Source organism: Podarcis liolepis (genome assembly GCF_965112155.1).
Source record: "Podarcis liolepis genome assembly, chromosome: 6".
NCBI classification, from domain to species: domain Eukaryota; kingdom Metazoa; phylum Chordata; class Lepidosauria; order Squamata; family Lacertidae; genus Podarcis; species Podarcis liolepis.
Genome location: NC_139559.1, coordinates 82,659,789 through 82,677,565, shown reverse-complemented (window position 1 = coordinate 82,677,565; position 17,777 = coordinate 82,659,789). Strand labels below are relative to the sequence as shown.

At 44.5% G+C, this 17,777-nt stretch overlaps 1 protein-coding gene across 8 annotated transcripts in view; it reads right to left on the bottom strand.

Annotated features, from left to right (window-relative positions):
- Positions 1–17,777, bottom strand: part of KCNT2 (potassium sodium-activated channel subfamily T member 2) — a 214,778-nt gene that overhangs the window by 127,407 nt on the left and 69,594 nt on the right. For all 8 annotated transcript variants that reach the window (XM_083506736.1, XM_083506739.1, XM_083506742.1 and 5 more), the window contains exons 2-3: positions 13,350–13,429; positions 1,551–1,650 (exon numbers count right to left, since the gene is read on the bottom strand). In XM_083506736.1, the coding sequence (XP_083362862.1) occupies positions 1,551–1,650; positions 13,350–13,429 (180 nt within the window). The remainder of the gene's footprint in view (positions 1–1,550; positions 1,651–13,349; positions 13,430–17,777) is intronic.

Sequence of the window (17,777 nt, the reverse complement as noted above, 5' to 3'; positions counted from 1 at the left end):
ATATATTTTTGTTGTGGTCATTAAAAACAAAATTTGCTGAATATACTAGCACTTACACTGTGGTGAGGGGAACATCCCAGAAAAAAGGGACTCATTTTTGCCACATCTTAAGTACCATACCTGTTCAAAATAATTAAAGTTTTCCACTTTTGTTTTGTATTATAAGTCATACATTAAAACTCTCTGTTTTTAGAAATGGCCCTTTGAGGCTGTAGCTACTAACCAAACCACTCTCAGGTTGTGTGGCCAGCTCAATGAAAACCATGATTTAAGAAGTACCATTCACTCCCAACTTGTCCCACTTTCAGAAATAAAGAGAATAGGTACTCCCTCACACAGTATTGCCATTTATATTTCCCCTTTCATGAGGGGGGGCACAGCTCCACTGAAGCCTCAATAATTGTTGCGTTCTTTCTAATTTCAACGTGCAAATACTACTTTCTTATCTCTTGGACAACTCCTCCAGAAAAATCTGCAAGGGGAGAAATTCTGAGACACGCTCAATGCATTGGAGCAACTGGCTAGAGAAAGACATTGGAATAATAAAATGACAATCATCTAAAATGGCACATGATTAAAAGGAAGACCGCATGTTTGAAAGCTCTTAAGAAGGCAAGACACAAGGAAAATGGTTAGGGAAAGCCAAAGAGGAAACAAGAATATGAGAGGCAATCAATGAGATGTAATGATCTCTGACAATTTTTGTAGACAAGGTCTTCTTCCCCTTCTATGAAGCAGCACATTGAGACAGAAGAAGATGTATGTGAACTCAGAGGAACAGAATAATAAAAAGACAGCATTCGGACAGTTCAATTTCTTCACAGTTACACATGTTAAAGTCATATCAAAATAGCCTACTGAGCTTTGGCAAGTCCAGTCTTATTAATGCCAAGCTTGGAATTACTAAATGGCTTGTGCCTGCACCATTTCTATTCTGCCACGGGAAGTAAACTAGTTCAGACATAATGCTCAAAAAAGGTTTGGCAATATATGAGCTATCATCATACCCTGCGCTGCCATCCTTCCCTTGCATGCTCACGCCATAATTTTATCTGAACTGGGCAGAATATGGTTTGCTCAAACCACACAGTTGAAATTCTTCAGGAACACTCACATATCTGAAACAACGTGCTAGTAAAAATTAATAAGGGCCAATAATAGTGACCTAAATACAATGCACACATTCCAGATGTGAAAACCCCTTCCGTTAAAAGGTTTTGCTGAGAATGCTGCAAGTGTTCTTGTGAGACATACGACAGGCAGTGCAATAAATGGTCTTAAAAAACGCTGTCCCTCTGCAATTTACCCACACCACACCATGTTGGTGATGATTTTTTTCTAAGATTCTTGTACTTTCTGCTCCCCCCCCCATACAGTAAATTCTATGCCTATAGCTAATACAGTTTAGCCTATAGCTAAACTATGCCTATGGCTGCTACAGATGCACAATTAAAGCTCAGCGATGAGTGAAACCATTTATGAAGCATAAACTGTTGAGTGAAACAGCTTATGAAGCATTTTGAAAGGCAAATAAAAGAAGAAAACATTACCATCCGTGTTGTTGAGATGGATCATCCAGGAGCACTCGTACTATGTACAACAAACAGCTAAGCAGCTTGAGTGAAAAATTGAACAAGCGTATCCGGAGGCCTATTATAAGAAAGACAATGAAACAAAGTGAAGTTTTTGTGGAATTTATAAGTCCATACTCACTGTAAAGTGTGTGGGGAGGAAGGCCTAAGCAGGGGTGGAATGAGAACGCTCAATTATTGTGAAACATGGACCACTTATAAACGCCATCTACAACTCCTCGAAAGATTCCATCAACGGTGTCTCTGAAAAATTTTACACATCACTTGGGAAGACAGGTGAACTAATGCCAGTATACTGGAAGAAGCAAAGATCACCAGTGTTGAAGCCATGATTCTTCAACATCAATTTCATTGGACTGGTCATGTTGTGTGGATGCCTGATTATTGTCTTCCAAAGCAACTACTCTATTCCAAACTCAAAAATGGTAAGCGTAATGCCAGTGGACAACAAAAGAGGTTTAAAGACTCTCTCACAGCACATCTTTAAAAAGTGTAGTATAAACACCAACAACTAGGAAACACTGGCCTGCGAGTGCTCCAATTGGAGAACACAGCCTTTACCAAAGGTGTCATGGGCTTTGAAGACACTCGAACTCAGGGTGAAAGGGAGAAACATGCTAAGAGGAAGGCTCGCTTGGCAAACCCTCACAATGATCAGCTCCCGCCTGGAAACCTGTGTCCCAACTGTGGAAGAATGTGTCGATCCAGAATTGGCCTCCACAGTCACTTATGGACCCACTGTTAAAACCGTGTTTATGGAACACAATCTTACTCAGCTTCGAGTAGCTCAAAGAAAAAGATTACTCACTATCTTGGTTACAGTTTTGGTAGACAGTCTCCTCCCTCAACTCACAGCTAAAGTAAAGGTAAGGGGACCTCTGACCATTAGGTCCAGTCATGGCCGACTCTGGGGTTGTGGCACTCATCTCGCTTTATTGGCCGAGGGAGCCGGCGTACAGCTTACGGGTCATGTGGCCAGCATGACTAAGCCGCTTCTGGTGAACCAGAGTAGCGCACGGAAACGACGTTTACCTTCCCGCCGGAAAGGTACCTATTTATCTACTTGTACTTTTGATGTGCTTTCGAACTGCTAGGTTGGCAGGAGCAGGTACCGAGCAACGGGAGCTCACCCCGTCGCAGGGATTCGAACCGCTGACCTTCTGATTGGCAAGTCCTAGGCTCTATGGTTTAACCCACAGCGCCACCTGCGTCCCTCAACTCACAGCTATTTAACACTAATAGAGGAAGAATCAAACAGTGGGACGGGGCAGCTGAAGATACCAGAGCAGACATTTGCTCCAAATCAGATGGCTTCTTTCCTCACTCCACATTGCCATGTATAACCAACTGCCCTGTGTTATGGAATGAGGAGAAGGTGGCAGGCAGAGTCATCTCCACATGCCTGCTCCTTTTTCATTTGGACTATCCATTCCCACAATAGGACCATCTGACCCCAACTGCCCCAGTAGGGAGGTCGCTGGAGAGAAACTGGAGTGAGAAAAGATACTAGCAGATGGCAGCCAACTGTTTTGTTTCTTGAGTGTAGGGTCATTAATTCTTCTGTGACATTTGTGTTGGGAACCACATCAGGGATTCTGGTCAAAAGTACAACCAACCAACCAACCAACCAACCAACCAACCAACCAACCAAATAAATAAATAAATAAATAAATAAATAAATAAATGAATTGTTTGGATCCTACACAAACACCCTCCCAGTATTACTTTTGTGCAGAAAACGCATATGGAAGCCCATAAAATATTGAACAACATTTGTTCAGAATTGTAGCTGCTCACAGACCACTTAAAAATCAGATAATTGAAAGCTGGTGCTGAATGTACAATTACGTATCTTCAAAGCTTTGTTTATTTAAGACAAAACACCCTTGGCCAGAAAACAGTGCTTCCTTCCTATCTGTGAAACAACACCAGGGCATGGGGCGTGGCGAGTTTGCAAGAGCAGATTTGCTCATCTGTTCTCGATGAAAGTTAGTTTTCTTTTGCTCAGGACAAAGATAGCTGTCGGTCACTGAATCATGCACAAATTATATTATAGGGTGCATCTGAAGCAAAGAAAGCATTTTGTATTTTTTCAGGTTAGAGAGAGGAAGAGCATCCAATGTATATACAAGTTATATACACAAAACATCCAATTTAAACCATGCCGACTATAAACAGATATGGAGTTGTACAAACCAAAACAATAACCCTGAAACCCTCTGAAACAATGTTTGCCATGAAAATGAACAGATGGCCCTGGTGCAATTACCGTCTTTCAGCTTAATAATTAGCCATCAGGCTAAATCAAGGTGCTGGTTTTGCTGTACAAAGCCCTATGCAGCTTGAGACCAGGATACCTACGAGAGAGTCTCATCCCCTATACACCCAACCACTTACTACAGGGCATCCTGCAGATACCTGTCATGGGCCAGGAGTAAGCTGCGCTTGCTAAACAGCAGCCTGAAGGGGGAGAAGGCAGAGTGATTCCACCCATCACCCTTCAAGAACTCAGAGGAGAAGGCACTGGTGAGAACCACCTGGCTTCAGCCTTCTTAAGCAGAACTTCCAGCTGCAGTCAGATGCTGGTAACAACACTTGCAATTCATGGCTCTACGTTGCTGCTTCTTGCTCATCTGGACCCTTGACCCCATGAACATTGAATTCTCTGACCCCTGGATCATTTGACCACATGGAATTGCTGTTTGCCTGATGCTAGGACTGGACCTGACTTTGGACGCTGGCTCTGCTTCCAGGCAAGTACACCTCAGAGACTCTTCTGGTTGGCTGGTCTCCCACTCCACTGAGCTCTGCATGTTGATGCTCAGCAATGAGACTACGACAGTACACTGGTACCTTGGTTGTCAAACTTAATATGGATTAAGTTGGTCTGGGAGTCTGTTCAACTCCCGGAACCGTTCAAAGACCAAGGTGCGGCTTCCAATTGGCTGCAGGAGCTTCCCGCACTCAATTGGAAGCTGCGGAAGCCATGTTGGAAGTCCAACTTCCAAAAAACCTTTGCAAACTTACTTCCAGGTTCTCGGCATTCGGGAACCAAGCTGTTTGACAACCAAGGTACCACTCTACCACCCTTAGGAAGAGGTCAGTTCCCCGCAATGACAGGAGTTGGGTCTTTAGTGCGGCCTTTGGCATTCTAATGTCCTTTTGGCGTCCGTTGAAGGCTTGAAGAATGAAGAGGCCTTTAGAATTGGTGCCTATTGGAACAACTCCTGGGAATGGGTGACTAGCTGCTTCTGTTCTTAAAGGTTAGAGATTTGAAAGGGACCAGAATAAGACAGAGCAAAGACACCAGTGTTTGTGGTGGTGAGTAAGAAGTGCACAGAAAGGGAAGGAAGCGCCTGCTGAGATATATCAAATCCTGTCTCTGACAGGCAGGCCAGTGCCTCTAACAATTTCTTCTGCCTATTATCCTCCCAATTCATCTCCCCCTTGACATTCTTCAACAAATGCTTCCTACTCTGTTAATATTGCCATCTGCTGAAGACAGCTGATGAATTCTAATGACACTGTGAATTTTTAGTAATCTGTGCGGTTGACACCTTTCTGTGGTGTTTTTAAAATGTTTCAGAATAAACATTTAATGTCCCCAATACTATCCATTTTCTCCCTATGAGGCTGTATCAGTCACAACCATAAATTCCCATTAATGGGGTGAAGTGGCCATGTGGAGAAAACAACAGCAATACTCATAATAATAATAATAATAATAATAATAATAATAATAATAATAATAATACATTTTATTTATATATCCCACCCTCCCCAGCTGAAGCCGGGCTCAGGGCGGCTAACAACAATCAAATAATCCAACATTCTAAAAACATTTCATTATAAAAAATATTTAAAATCAAATTAATGGCAACCATTAAGCAAAATTCTGTGCAGATTGCCAGAGGAGGGAGTCAGGCTGCGCTCTGACCAAAGGCCTGGTGGAACAGCTCTGTCTTGCAGGCCCTGCGGAAAGAGGTCAAGTCCCGCAGGGCCCTAGTCTCTTGTGACAGCGGGTTCCACCAGATTGGAGCCGCAGCTGAGAAAACCCTGGCTCTAGTTGAGGCCAGCCTAACCTCTCTGTGGCCTGGGACCAACATAGACCAGGTAATGCATGTATGTTAAGGCTGAGGGCTACTCAGTCCTTTTCTTCTAGGAGAAGGGTGTCTGTACTCACCAATAAGTTGTTAGAGTAAGTGACACACCTTTAACCAGTGCTTTTCTTCTAGGAAAAAAAGGTGCCAATACCACGTACTCTTGAGTACCCCCAGGGGGGGAAAGGACTGAGGGTACTCATGAGGATTCTGACTCTAGCTATCAATACAGAAAATGGAAGCAGAGCATTTTTTTCAAAAGAGCTGCAGGCTCCTTTCTAAGGCCACCTCAAATTTTCACTGCCATGCCCCAGCACCTTTTCATTTCTGCTCAGACTGATTCTATACTGTTTATATTCTGCCTTTCCTCTAATACGTTCGTGGTGGCTTACACTGAGGAGAGACTGGGAAGAGGAAGAACAAACAATTCTGTGAAGTAGGTTAGGCTGAGAAAGAACAATCTTCCCAAGGTCTCCTGGTGAGATTTGTGGTTGCATGGGAAACTCAACCTAGGTTTTTGCCAAGCTTAGTCTAACTCTTTAAGGAATGCCTCCCTATCAATATAAATTCCTGCCTGTCTCTTGCAGCTAGAACATACCTGGATCTGGCCAATGCTAGTAGAGAAGCAGAAGGGGACAGCAGAAGAGGAGGAAGAAAAAGAAGAAGAGGAAGAAAATGAAGAAGAAGAAGAAGAAGAAGAAGAAGAAGAAGAAGAAGAAGAAGAAGAGTAGTAGTAGTAGTAGTAGTAGTAGTAGTAGTAGTAGTTTGGATTTGATATCCCGCTTTATCACTACCCGAAGGAGTCTCAAAGCAGCTAACATTCTCCTTCCCCTTCCTTTCCCACAACAAACATTCTGTGAGGTGAGTGAGGCTGAGAGACTTCAAAGAAGTGTGACTGGCCCAAGGTCACCCAGCAGCTGCATGTGGAGGAGCAGGGAAGCGAACCCAGTTCACCAGATTACGAGTCCACCGCTCTTAACCACTACACCACACTGGCTCTCACTGGAACCAAAGAGGTGGTAATTTGGGCAGGGATGGAGAAGCAGTGGCTCTCAAGGTCCTATCAGCCTTAGCCAACACTAGCCAATCACTATGGGAGTTGCAGTCCAACAACATATGGAAGGTCACTTGTTGCCATCCCTGACCTAGAGCATCATCTCAATCTTCCAAGAGTCTCAAGCATCAAGCAGCCTGTGCCAGGGCAATGGGGGCACAGCTAGGGAATGGTCTGCCTGAGAGGTGAGCAGATTCCCTACCATTGAATGTTAACTGTAATTCAGTTTTTAAGGATCATGGGCTTTCCCCAGACCTTTTCATTATTCTCCTTCAATCCCAGTTCTGATGTTTACCAGAGCTGAACATCCTGCTCCCATGGTATAAAAGTGATAAGACCCATCCTGTCTATTTTGCTTGGAATGTAGAATATGTGGGGAGAGGACTCCACCCTGATGCCCATATGCGTGCAGAAATTACAATCACAAATCTCCTTCCCCACCTTAAAAAAATAAAAAAGGATGGATGGATGGATGGACACTTGATTCAGTCTTCTAGAAAATCATGTTAGTCTCCTGTATCACATTGATTCTGCCATCTATGACTCCCAAAAACATCTCAGCTGGATCTATGAAATGGCCAGGGGTCCTGGACTTTTGCCTTCCATGGCAGGAAGGCAAATGGCAACCATGATGTGAGATTCAAGGTCTGTGCATCCCTCCTCCAGCAAATGGCACAGGAATTCTAATGGGAAGACAATCCTTTTTTCTCTTACTTTGGCTTCCAACGTTGCAGACTCACAAACCCACATAGTCCTGCTCCTTCATTTTCCTTGCGTCCATTTGTACAAAGTCCCAGAAATACCTTGTTGCTGTTGGCCAAGGTTTGCCTCCATTTCTTGGAGAAGACCAAGCAATATTGTAGCTCAATTCAAGATTGCAAAGTGGTAGATCTGACTGAGTTCAGTGAGTCTTTCTCCCTAGGAAGAACTGCGGCCTTAAAAAAAATAAAAACATTGGACGACTCAAATAAAAAGATTGCAGATCTTTTACTATTCTGGATTACTAACAAACATAATTAAGAGAAGCTTTCTATTTCCTCTGGGGGACAGGGAGCTGAAGACTCAGAGAGCCTGATGGTTTTAATAGTAATTGAATTGAATTTTACAGGTGGTGTGAAATTTCATTTAATGCACAGACACAAAGATGCACACCTGCACTTCTTGCTGGGGGTGGGGGGAAAAGACACCCAACAGGGTGGGGAGGAGACAAGCAACCTTTGCTGAAAACGAACCCTGGTTTTCTAACTACGTATTGCTCGTAATAGGATACACTGGCAGTCAAGCAGAAAATTCGAATCAAGGATAAAAAAATAACTTTCATTCAGCTCCCAGGCATAGCAAGTTTAATTACAAGGTCTAGGATCGATTTTGTCAGAGGATTCGATGCGAGCCTTTGAATTTTACAGGATTACCTGTCTAATGAAACAATTGATGTTACAGCACAATTATCACTTGGCTCAATATCTTTCTTACTTGCTTTTGGCCCAGGCACACAATTCACACACCATGGGAAGGTCACTTTAAGTGGCCATTTGTGACGTTTGTACACATTTGTTCAGTGTTTAGGTTGAATGACTTTTTCCAAGAATCACAGGATGTCCAAGTTCTATAGTGGTGTGGATAATGTTCCCTGTTCAGCACAGCAAACAGATACATCCCTGATGGATGAAAGTCATGAATGATTTGCAGTGGCCTCCATGCTGTGCCCATATCTTACAAAATCCCCTTTACCCCCTCTGTACAGAGGAGTGAGGAACCTTTTCCAGCTAACGGGCTGGATCCTGACCTCCCGCAACCCCACAGGCCATTTTGACTACTGATGCCATTGCGATGTCAGGTGACAGCTTCAAAGGAACTGGCTGTCAGTGCCAATCGCCTTGTCGGCACTGACAGCAAACCCTAGTGATGGATTCCAACAGCACTTGCAAATGGAAATTTTCCTTCTGCAAACTGGCAAAAGCTGGGGGAAAAGTATGTGCGCAGGTGCAGAATTAGAGATTCTATTAAGTTATCTTTTCAAGCTCCAGTCACTACCCCTTCATCAAAAATAACCTTTGCATAATTACCTGTCTCAATTTGCCTTTGTTTATGGGAGCATTCACACCTAAGCATTTTCAATTGAAGCTTAATGAAAATTTGGCTCTGAAAGTAGTATAAAAATCAGAACAAAGCATAGGAGATGCAGAGCAGATGCAGAAAGGGAGGGCTATTACACCGGCGAAGGTTTTTGTTGTTTTGCTATTGTGTAAGTAATGAAAATCTTGACTCCCTAAATACATAAATAAATGGGGAAAGGCTATATACTCTGCATAATATTTGAACAATTGGCTCTGGCAAAACCTGTATGTGGTGACTGAGTAGAAAGTCTGGGTTGCAACTATAAAAGAAATAAAATAGTTAAGACATTAATGTGAGAGGCAGAACTAAGAAATGAAGAAGCATTGACAGTAGGTCCAGTGCATGATTCAAAGACACACAAGGCAGCAACCTTGCTGAAAACTAGTGTGATCTGAGGCTCGGTCAAGAGACCGTGTGAGAAGACAGCATACATGTCATGGACTAGGTGACTGCAGAGGAGTGGTGGGAGATACCAGCTGGGGAACCCCACTGGGAAGGAGGGTCAGACAGGGGACTGGTGGTGGGATGACAATGAATGGTCGGAGGGAGAAGAGGGAACAGACTGGGAGGAGGAGGTGATGGAAGCTGAAGACGTAACAAGGTTTAGTGAGCAGGAAGAGGCAGTCCAGACTCAGAGACAGGGGAGGAGGGGGGCCAGGAGACAGAGATGAGGCAGGCAGCTGGAGAATCTAGGGAGTTTCCTCCTGCTGCTATGAACAGCTCTCCACCCCGCTGATCTCCCAGAACATGCAGAGAAATGAAGACGGCAAACAATGAGAGACAAGATGACGGAGTCTTAGGCTCTGGGGAAGGAACCAGGGGAGTAGCTTTAGAGAGTGGTGGGAAGGCAGGGGCCTTCTGTTGCCACAGCTGCCTTATTGGGGCAAGACCACTAGGACTGAGCTGCTTTGTTTTTTGAATAAAGAGTTAGCTTCACTGACATTGGATTCTTTGTTGTTTTATTGCTGACTTACGCCTGACTCCAGCTCCTGACAATGCACTGCCTTGAAATGTCTAGAAGAAGTGAGGGCTCTAAAATCCCAGCCCAATATATCCCAGTCTGATCACTGAGATCATCCAGAGGACCATTGTTGGTGGTCCACCATGTTACAGATGCCTGACTAGCCTCAACTAGAATGTAGACATTTAACGTCGCTGGCCCCATGCTATGGAACACTCCTCTCTTCTTCTTCTTTGGTGATCATTCATAGCCAAGTAGGATTGTCTTCCATAAACATGGTTTAAACAGTGGGTCCATAAGTGACTGTGGAGGCCAATTCTGGATCCACACATCCTTCCACAGTGGGGACATAAGTTTCTGGGCGGGATTTGATCACGGTGAGGGTTTGCCAAGTGTCTTCCTCTTAGCACGTTTTCCCTTTCACCCTGAGTTCGAGTGTCTTCAAAGCCCATGACGCCTTTGGTAAAGGCTGTTCTCCAATTGGAGCACTCGCAGGCCAGTGTTTCCCAGTAGTTGGTGTTTATACTACATTTTTTAAAGATGTGCCTTGAGAGAGTCTTTAAACATCTTTTGTTGACCATTTTGCTTACCATTTTTGAGTTTGGAATAGAGTGGTTGCTTTGGAAGACGATAATCAAGCATCCACACAACGTGACCAGTCCAACAAAGTTGATGTTGAAGAATCATGGCTTCAACACTGGTGATCTTTGCTTCTTCCAGTACACTTGCATTAGTTCACCTGTCTTCCCAAGTGATGTGTTAAATTTTTCGAAAACACAGTTGATGGAATCTTTCAAGGAGCTGGAGATGGCATTTATAAGTCGTCCACGTTTCACAAGCATACAGTAAGGTTGGTAGTACAATAGCTTTGTAAACAAGCATTTTGGTTTCCCTTTGAATGTCTAGCAGAAATTTATCAGGCATCCATGCTTTTGACTTTGAAGCATCTCTTGAATACTACCCACCCCTTCCGTCAACTGGCCTATGCTGTTGTTTAAAATGTTCTGTGCTGCTTTTACATTTTGCCTGGGGGTTCTGTTCCTGACCCCTGTCTGTGTTGGTGGAGCACGCATAAGCCCAGCCTCAGCCTGTTCTGCTCTGTTTTCGGGCCACCTTTGTGTTGCAAATGACAAGTATGTGCATGATCACGTGTCAATTGGACACATGTAAAATGGCTACTGCCTACATGATTGCTGCCATATTTTATGGGTAAGTGGTATAGGAACGTTTTTCATTAAGTATATATAAAATCAGAAAGCATATGTTTCCAAGAATCCCAGATACAGTCTTATGAATCATGAAGAATCTCCAACTGATTTAAAATAAAAAAACATACCCTTGAACTCAAGTGGTTAAGAGTGACTTGACATTCAGATGCAATTCAAGTGGCTTCAACGTAACTTAAGGATAAGTTTTGTGGGACCCAAAGTCCCACAAAAATAGCTCCGTGGAACCAGAAGTGGAACCTTCTTTAGCTTGACTCTGATACAAGCAAACAATTATAGCATTATTGTAGAATTTGCATTCAAAACTGAGACTGTGTCATAAAGAGGTTAAGACCAGACAGAACAGGTGGAGAGTGCTTACAGGTTTCCCTAGAATGGCAGATTTTAAAATTAAAAATTCACTTGAGGGAGTGAGGATTACATCTAATAGGAAAAACAATGTAACTTTTAATTGTATGTGTGAGTGCATAAGAGAAACGCTTCGTGGATGGACCCAAATGCAATGCTCAGGAATGCAAGTTAAAAAGGATATATATGCTTGGGACTCCAGAAGTCCAATGCTAGGTAGGGTAATTGGGGCATTGGTCTGACTTGGACTCTCTCATATTCAACTTGCTTTAGAAATATCCACCAGAATATCTGGCTGGATTCCTATACTTCTTGGCAGCCATGAAAGGAAGCTGCCTACTTCAGCTATCTTAAAGTTGGCACAGTTTGTAGGCTGTACTTCCAGAAATGTTCCATTGGCCAAGATATAGTGAGAGACCTGCTACCCCCCCCAAAAAAAGACCCCCAAAACAGTGCATTTTAGATAAATTGAGTCTTTGAAGAGGGGGGGAAAAGCAAGGTTTTCTTCTTATTGTGGCATTGTGCCTAGATCTGTTTGTCTTTAGCCCCTGGATTTTTATAGAGCATCATGGTTATACAGTGGTACCTCGGGTTACGAACGCTTCAACTTATGTTTTTTCAGGTTACGAACGACTGTAAGCTGGAAGTAAGTTGTCCAAGCTCTCAGAGGCCTCGCTGCTGCCTGGAGGCAAACCCGGACATCGGCGGGGCCTACGGAGCTCTCGGAGGCCTCCGCGAATGCCGGGAACCAAGCCCCGACATTTGCGGTGCCTAGAGCGGCTCCGCGGATGCCGGGAGACAAGCCCTGACATCCATGGTGCCTAGAGCGGCTCTGCAGATGTCGGAAGCCAAGCCCCGACATCCGCGGTGCCTGCAGGGCTCTGTGAATGCCGGGAGCCAAGCCCCGACATTTGCGGTGCCTAGAGCAGCTCCGCGGATGTTGGGAGACAAGCCCTGACATCCATGGTGGCTAGAGCAGCTCTGCAGATGTCGGAAGCCAAGCCCCGACATTCGCGGTGCCTGCAGGGCTCTGCGAATGCCGGGAGCCAAGCCCCGACATTTGCAGTGCCTAGAGCGGCTCCGCGGATGTCGGGAGCCGAGCCCCAGCATCCACAGTGCCTGCAGAGGCTCTGCAACTGGGCTCAAGCCGCAGGAGCTCTCAGAGGCCTCCACGAATGCAGGGAGCCAAGCCGACTGTGATTGTGGAAGAGGACCCTGAGCCCCCTCCAAACAGTGAGTTTGGAAATAAATTTTAATTTTTTTCATCTAAAATACTGTCTTATTTATTTTATAGTACAGTACATGGATTATTGCCTTCATTTTATGGATCAATGGTCTCATGAAACAGTAAGATTCGTGTTAAATTGCTGTTTTAGGGGGTGCTTTTTCATCGTCTGGAACGGATCAATCCACTTTCCATGACTTTCAATGGGAAAGTCCGCTTCAGGTTAAGAACGCTTCAGGTTAAGTACAGACCTCCGGAACCAATTAAGTACTTAACCTGAGGTACCACTGTATATTAAAAGAGCATGGGATGAGGAAAGTTTGCAGCATTAAGACACTGTTGAGGCTGTGCAAATATTAAATTGATTAAATACATAAGCAACAAACAACTAACAAGCAGAATGTGAATTTGGGAACACAGGGTGGCAATCAATTAATATTTATTCAAAATAGACCCATCAAAAGTAATGAACATGACTATATTCCCCTAGTGATGTAACACATAACCACTTCTTATCATCAGCAAGCATGATTGTTTAGAGCAGGGTTTCCCAAATGCTGGTTTCCAGCTGTTCCTGGAGTACAGTTCCCATCATCCCTCGTCCTGCTAGCTAGGGATGATGGGAGTTGTAGTCCAACAACAGACGGCAACTCAAGTTTAGGAAACCCGGGTTTAGAGGAAGCACTATTACACCCACACGTAGTAAGAGAGAGAGAAATGCTTACTTGATCTTTGGTTTTTGATGAAAAATAACTTTAGCCTCTCTTTAAATGTGTTTTCATTCATGTAGAATTCAACTTGTACTCTAAAAAGAAAAGAAAAACTTTAGATAGGGGGCTGATCCTAGCATGTTAAATACAAAGACACGACAGTTACATACATGGCCTTTCGGCGTTTGCCCAGCATAAAAACCACAAGCACAAACTTACTTTGTAAAATTCAGAAGCATCTTCGAACATTATATTTCCAGGGAGTTACTATGGCCAGAAATTCAACTGCATTGCTTTGCATCTCTTCTCACCCCTTGGCCCCTGGAACACCATCTAGTTACAGCAATGAATCCAGAGTTTTTGCAACTGGTTGTTCTGATTACTTTAAACCAACAACTAATGGGTGGCCACAGAGTTTCTAAAAGGCACATTCATGCTTCTCGGTGACTGGAAACTTATCTTGCAACACTTCTGTATTTCACAGGAGAGCAAGTAGCAAAATAAATTTGGACAGAGAACCAAGAGTTTTGAATGTCAAATTTAGGTTGACTGCTGGGTGATGCTGTAATCCAGGGGTTAGAAAACTTTTTCAGCAGGGGGCCAGTCCACTGTCCCTCGACCTTGTTGGGGACCGGACTATATTTTGAAGGGGGAAAAAATGAACGAATTCCTATGCCCCACAAATAACCTAGAGATGCATTTTAAATAAATGGATACATTCTACTCATGTAAAAACACCAGGCAGGCCCCACAAATAACCCAGAGGTGCATTTTAAATAAAAGGATACATTCTACTCATGTAAAAACACTCTGATTCTCGGACCGTCCGAGAAATTGGGCCAGATCCGGCCCCCAGGCCTTAGTTTGCCTACCCAAGCTGTAATCTGACTTCAAGGTGGTGTAAGCATAGCAGTTGTACTCTTACAGAGTCCTCGCCCCACCCCCGACCCACCCCCATTCTGCTTATATAAAGTTAAAGGTAAAGGGACCCCTGACCATTAGGTCTAGTCGCGGATGACTCTGGGGTTGCAGCGCTCATCTCACTTTACTGGCCGAGGGAGCTGGCATACAGCTTCTGGGTCATGTGGCCAGCATGACTAAGCCACTTCTTGCGAACCAGAGCAGTGCGCAGAAATGCCGTTTACCTTCCCACTGGAGCGGTATCTACTTATCTACTTGCACTTTTTGGCATGCTTTCGAACTGCTAGGTTGGCAGGAGCAGGGATCAAACAACAGGAGCTCACCCTGTTGTGGGGATTCGAACCGCCAACCTTCTGATCGGCAAGCCCTAGGCTCTATGGTTTAACCCACAATGCCACCCGCGTCCCTGTAAACATATACCTGTAAATAAATCAGACATCACAAGTGAGCATAAGTTTCCAGCTTCCCCTCATCCAAAAAAAGGAGGGAAGTCCTTCTATTACTACCCTGGACTTTTCATGGATTGGGAAAGTGGAAAGTGTTTGTGGTTATAGCCCCCTTCACATGCTATATGCATGAGGAGAGTCCACACTATGGCCTTCAAAGAAAGGCTGGTATATAAATTTAATAAATAATCAACAAATAAATTAATGGAGGTCAGGCCACTCCTACCCCCCCCCCAATGCTCCCACCCCCAGGTTCCACCTCTCAACCTTGACATCCACTCCTTAGGCATGGGCATCTACCATGGGGAAGTCTTCCATAGGATTTGGGAGACCACATAGTCAAGGTTTCAGTCTACACAGAGATCTATGCACAGAGGTTCCCCGCAGCCCCAGTATGCAAGGAGGAGAAAGAAACGCACACAGCGGAAATGGAAATGACATTAACTCTGGGCTAGGGAAGAGGATTTTAGACTGGGGTCTGTGAGTTCCATTTGGAAAGGTTGCAGCACAGTCAAAGATGTCTCTACTCAGCCCCACACTTCCTTTCCTTAATGTGATGATGGAGGGCTAAGACGCAGCAGCACAGAAGCAAAGATGTGTGTCTTTTGCTGTGCATGAGTCAGCCAGCTCCAGGGTTTCCGTGCGCTCTGGCTTCTGTCACAGTGTCCTGTTGCTCCAGAAGTGTTTTAGTCCTGCTGGCCACATGACCCAGAAAACTGTCTGTGGACAAACGCCGGCTCCCTTGGCCTAAAAGCGAGATGACAGCCACAACCTTATAGTCATGTTTGACTGGACTTCACCTTCCAGGAGTCCTTTACCTTTACCTTACCTAGTTGCAACTGGACCAACACCAGTAACAAAATGTGCCTGGCGCCTGGGGAATTTTGAACACTGCTTTCAACACATGGGGTTGCATTGAAAGCTAGTTCTCCTCCAAGGAGACTCACTGAAATTAATGAACCAAAGTAACTGAAGTCTATTAATTTCAGTGAGTCTGCTCTGTGTAAAACATAGCTGGATGAAATCCATGGGCCCCTTTCACACCTATAATGTGTGAAGGTGATTTATGTTTCTAATGTTAGAACTGTTGCTACACTTTCATAGAAATGTTGGACACATTAGCAGGGCAGCTGGCATTCTTATAAGCCTCAAAGGTGCCCAACGTTCCCTACGTACCACATTTTTCCGTGTATTAGACGATGTTTCTTTATTATAAAAAATGTTTTAAATTGGGGGTCGTCTTATACACAGATAGTGCAGAGTGGGGATGGGCGATTGGTGTCAGCCGTGAGCAGGAGATTGTCAGTGGTGATTGGTAGCTGCGGCAAGGCCTGCTGGTGATTGGCTGCTGCTGTAACTGGGTAGGCGATTGGTGGATGCTGGCAGTGAGTGGGCAGACAATTGTTAGGTTCGGTGAGGCATGTGGTTGTTTATCAGCAGTCAGGAGGGTGAACGATTGGCGGCAATCCCCCCCCCCCAAAAAAGCTCAACAACTCTGACCTCTGACCAATCTCCCCCCCCATTTCCTTAATTTGGGTCCCCCAAAATAGGGGTCATCTTATACACCAGAGGGAGGGGGTGTTATGCACAGGAAAATGCGGTAATAAGTCAAGGCCTGGCTATGTATTTAGGTTCACACAGAATTTAAGAGACAATGCTAATTTGCAAGTTTATCCAAGGATCAGTTTTCCCCAGAACAAATCTAATGGTTTTCCCAAGGCTTGGCAGTGGAAAAGTTTCTATAACCAAGGTTCTCCTCCTGGAAATATTACCCTGTAAAGAAACCAGTTGTATAAACTCAGCCGTAGCGTGACTAATATAGTGGCACTTTTAATCCTCACATTGTTTGATGTCATGCCGCATTCAAAACCACAGATTGTACTTTTCACAGGAAATTTTAAGTAGGTGAATAAAGGCATTCAAGTTCACAAGCCTTGGTAATTTAACTTAAAAAGGAAGCAAGTATTCCCACTTTATTCAGGTGGTTTTGAGCTGCATACCTACATTTTCAGGAGGAAAATTACAGCACTCATGTGACATAAAAGAATAGCAGGTTAACAGTGCGAGGTGATGGCATGCTAATGAGGAGAGTGAGTGGGGGAGCTAATCACTTTCCTATAAAGCACCCATTATGAGTGGCTCTGATAACCTAATAGTGCCCTATTCCTGCTTCTCATTCCTTAGCAACCACAGCTGCCAAGCAGATTGGCATTCCTGTGCGATAGTTTCCATGACAAACAAGGATGGCAAAAAGCAAGCAATTGATTATTTGAATGCCTCAACACCCTTTCATACTTCAATGACAACTTGTCGGGTCCTCCAGGCAAAGTCTGCGCCCTCCCTCCTTCCTTGTCACAAGACTAGAACAAAATACCCACAGCAGGAAGTATAAAAGGAAGGTGGCCGACAAGCAGGTAGACAGTCTGGAGTTGCATAGTTTAGACTATGAAAAGCAATGATAGAGTTCTGCAGCCATGTCATTCCTTCCTGTAATCTCCAGGTAAGATGTGAAGCCTGGGACTATGCAGAAAAACCCCACATTGTGTCTACACCCCATACACCCCAGCTTTCAAATAACTGATGCTCAAGTGGAGAGCTGCAAGTGTGGGTCACTCCTATTATGTGGTTTGGAGTGATGCAAGTTATTGTGGTGAGGCAGGAAGCATCAACACTCATGAGGCTCCAATATCATACAGGTGATGTAAGAACTCAGTGCCTGAAAGGCAAGTTAGATATACTAAAGGAACCCAGCAGACCTTGGCTACATAGCAGGTGGTGTTGTGGTCTAAACTACTGAGCCTCTTGGGCTTGCCAATTGGAAGGTCGGCGATTTAATCCCTGCAACAGGGTGAGCTCCCATTGCTCTGTTCCGGCTCCTGCCAACCTAGCAGTTCAAAAGCACACCAGTGCAACTAGATAAATAGGTACTGCTGTGGCGGGAAGGTAAACGGCATTTCCGTGTGCTCTGGATTCCATCACGGTGTTCCGTTGTTCCAGAAGCAGTTTAGTCCTGCTGGCCACATGACCCGGCAAGTTGTCTGTGGACAAACACTGGCTCCCTCAGCCTGAAAGCGAG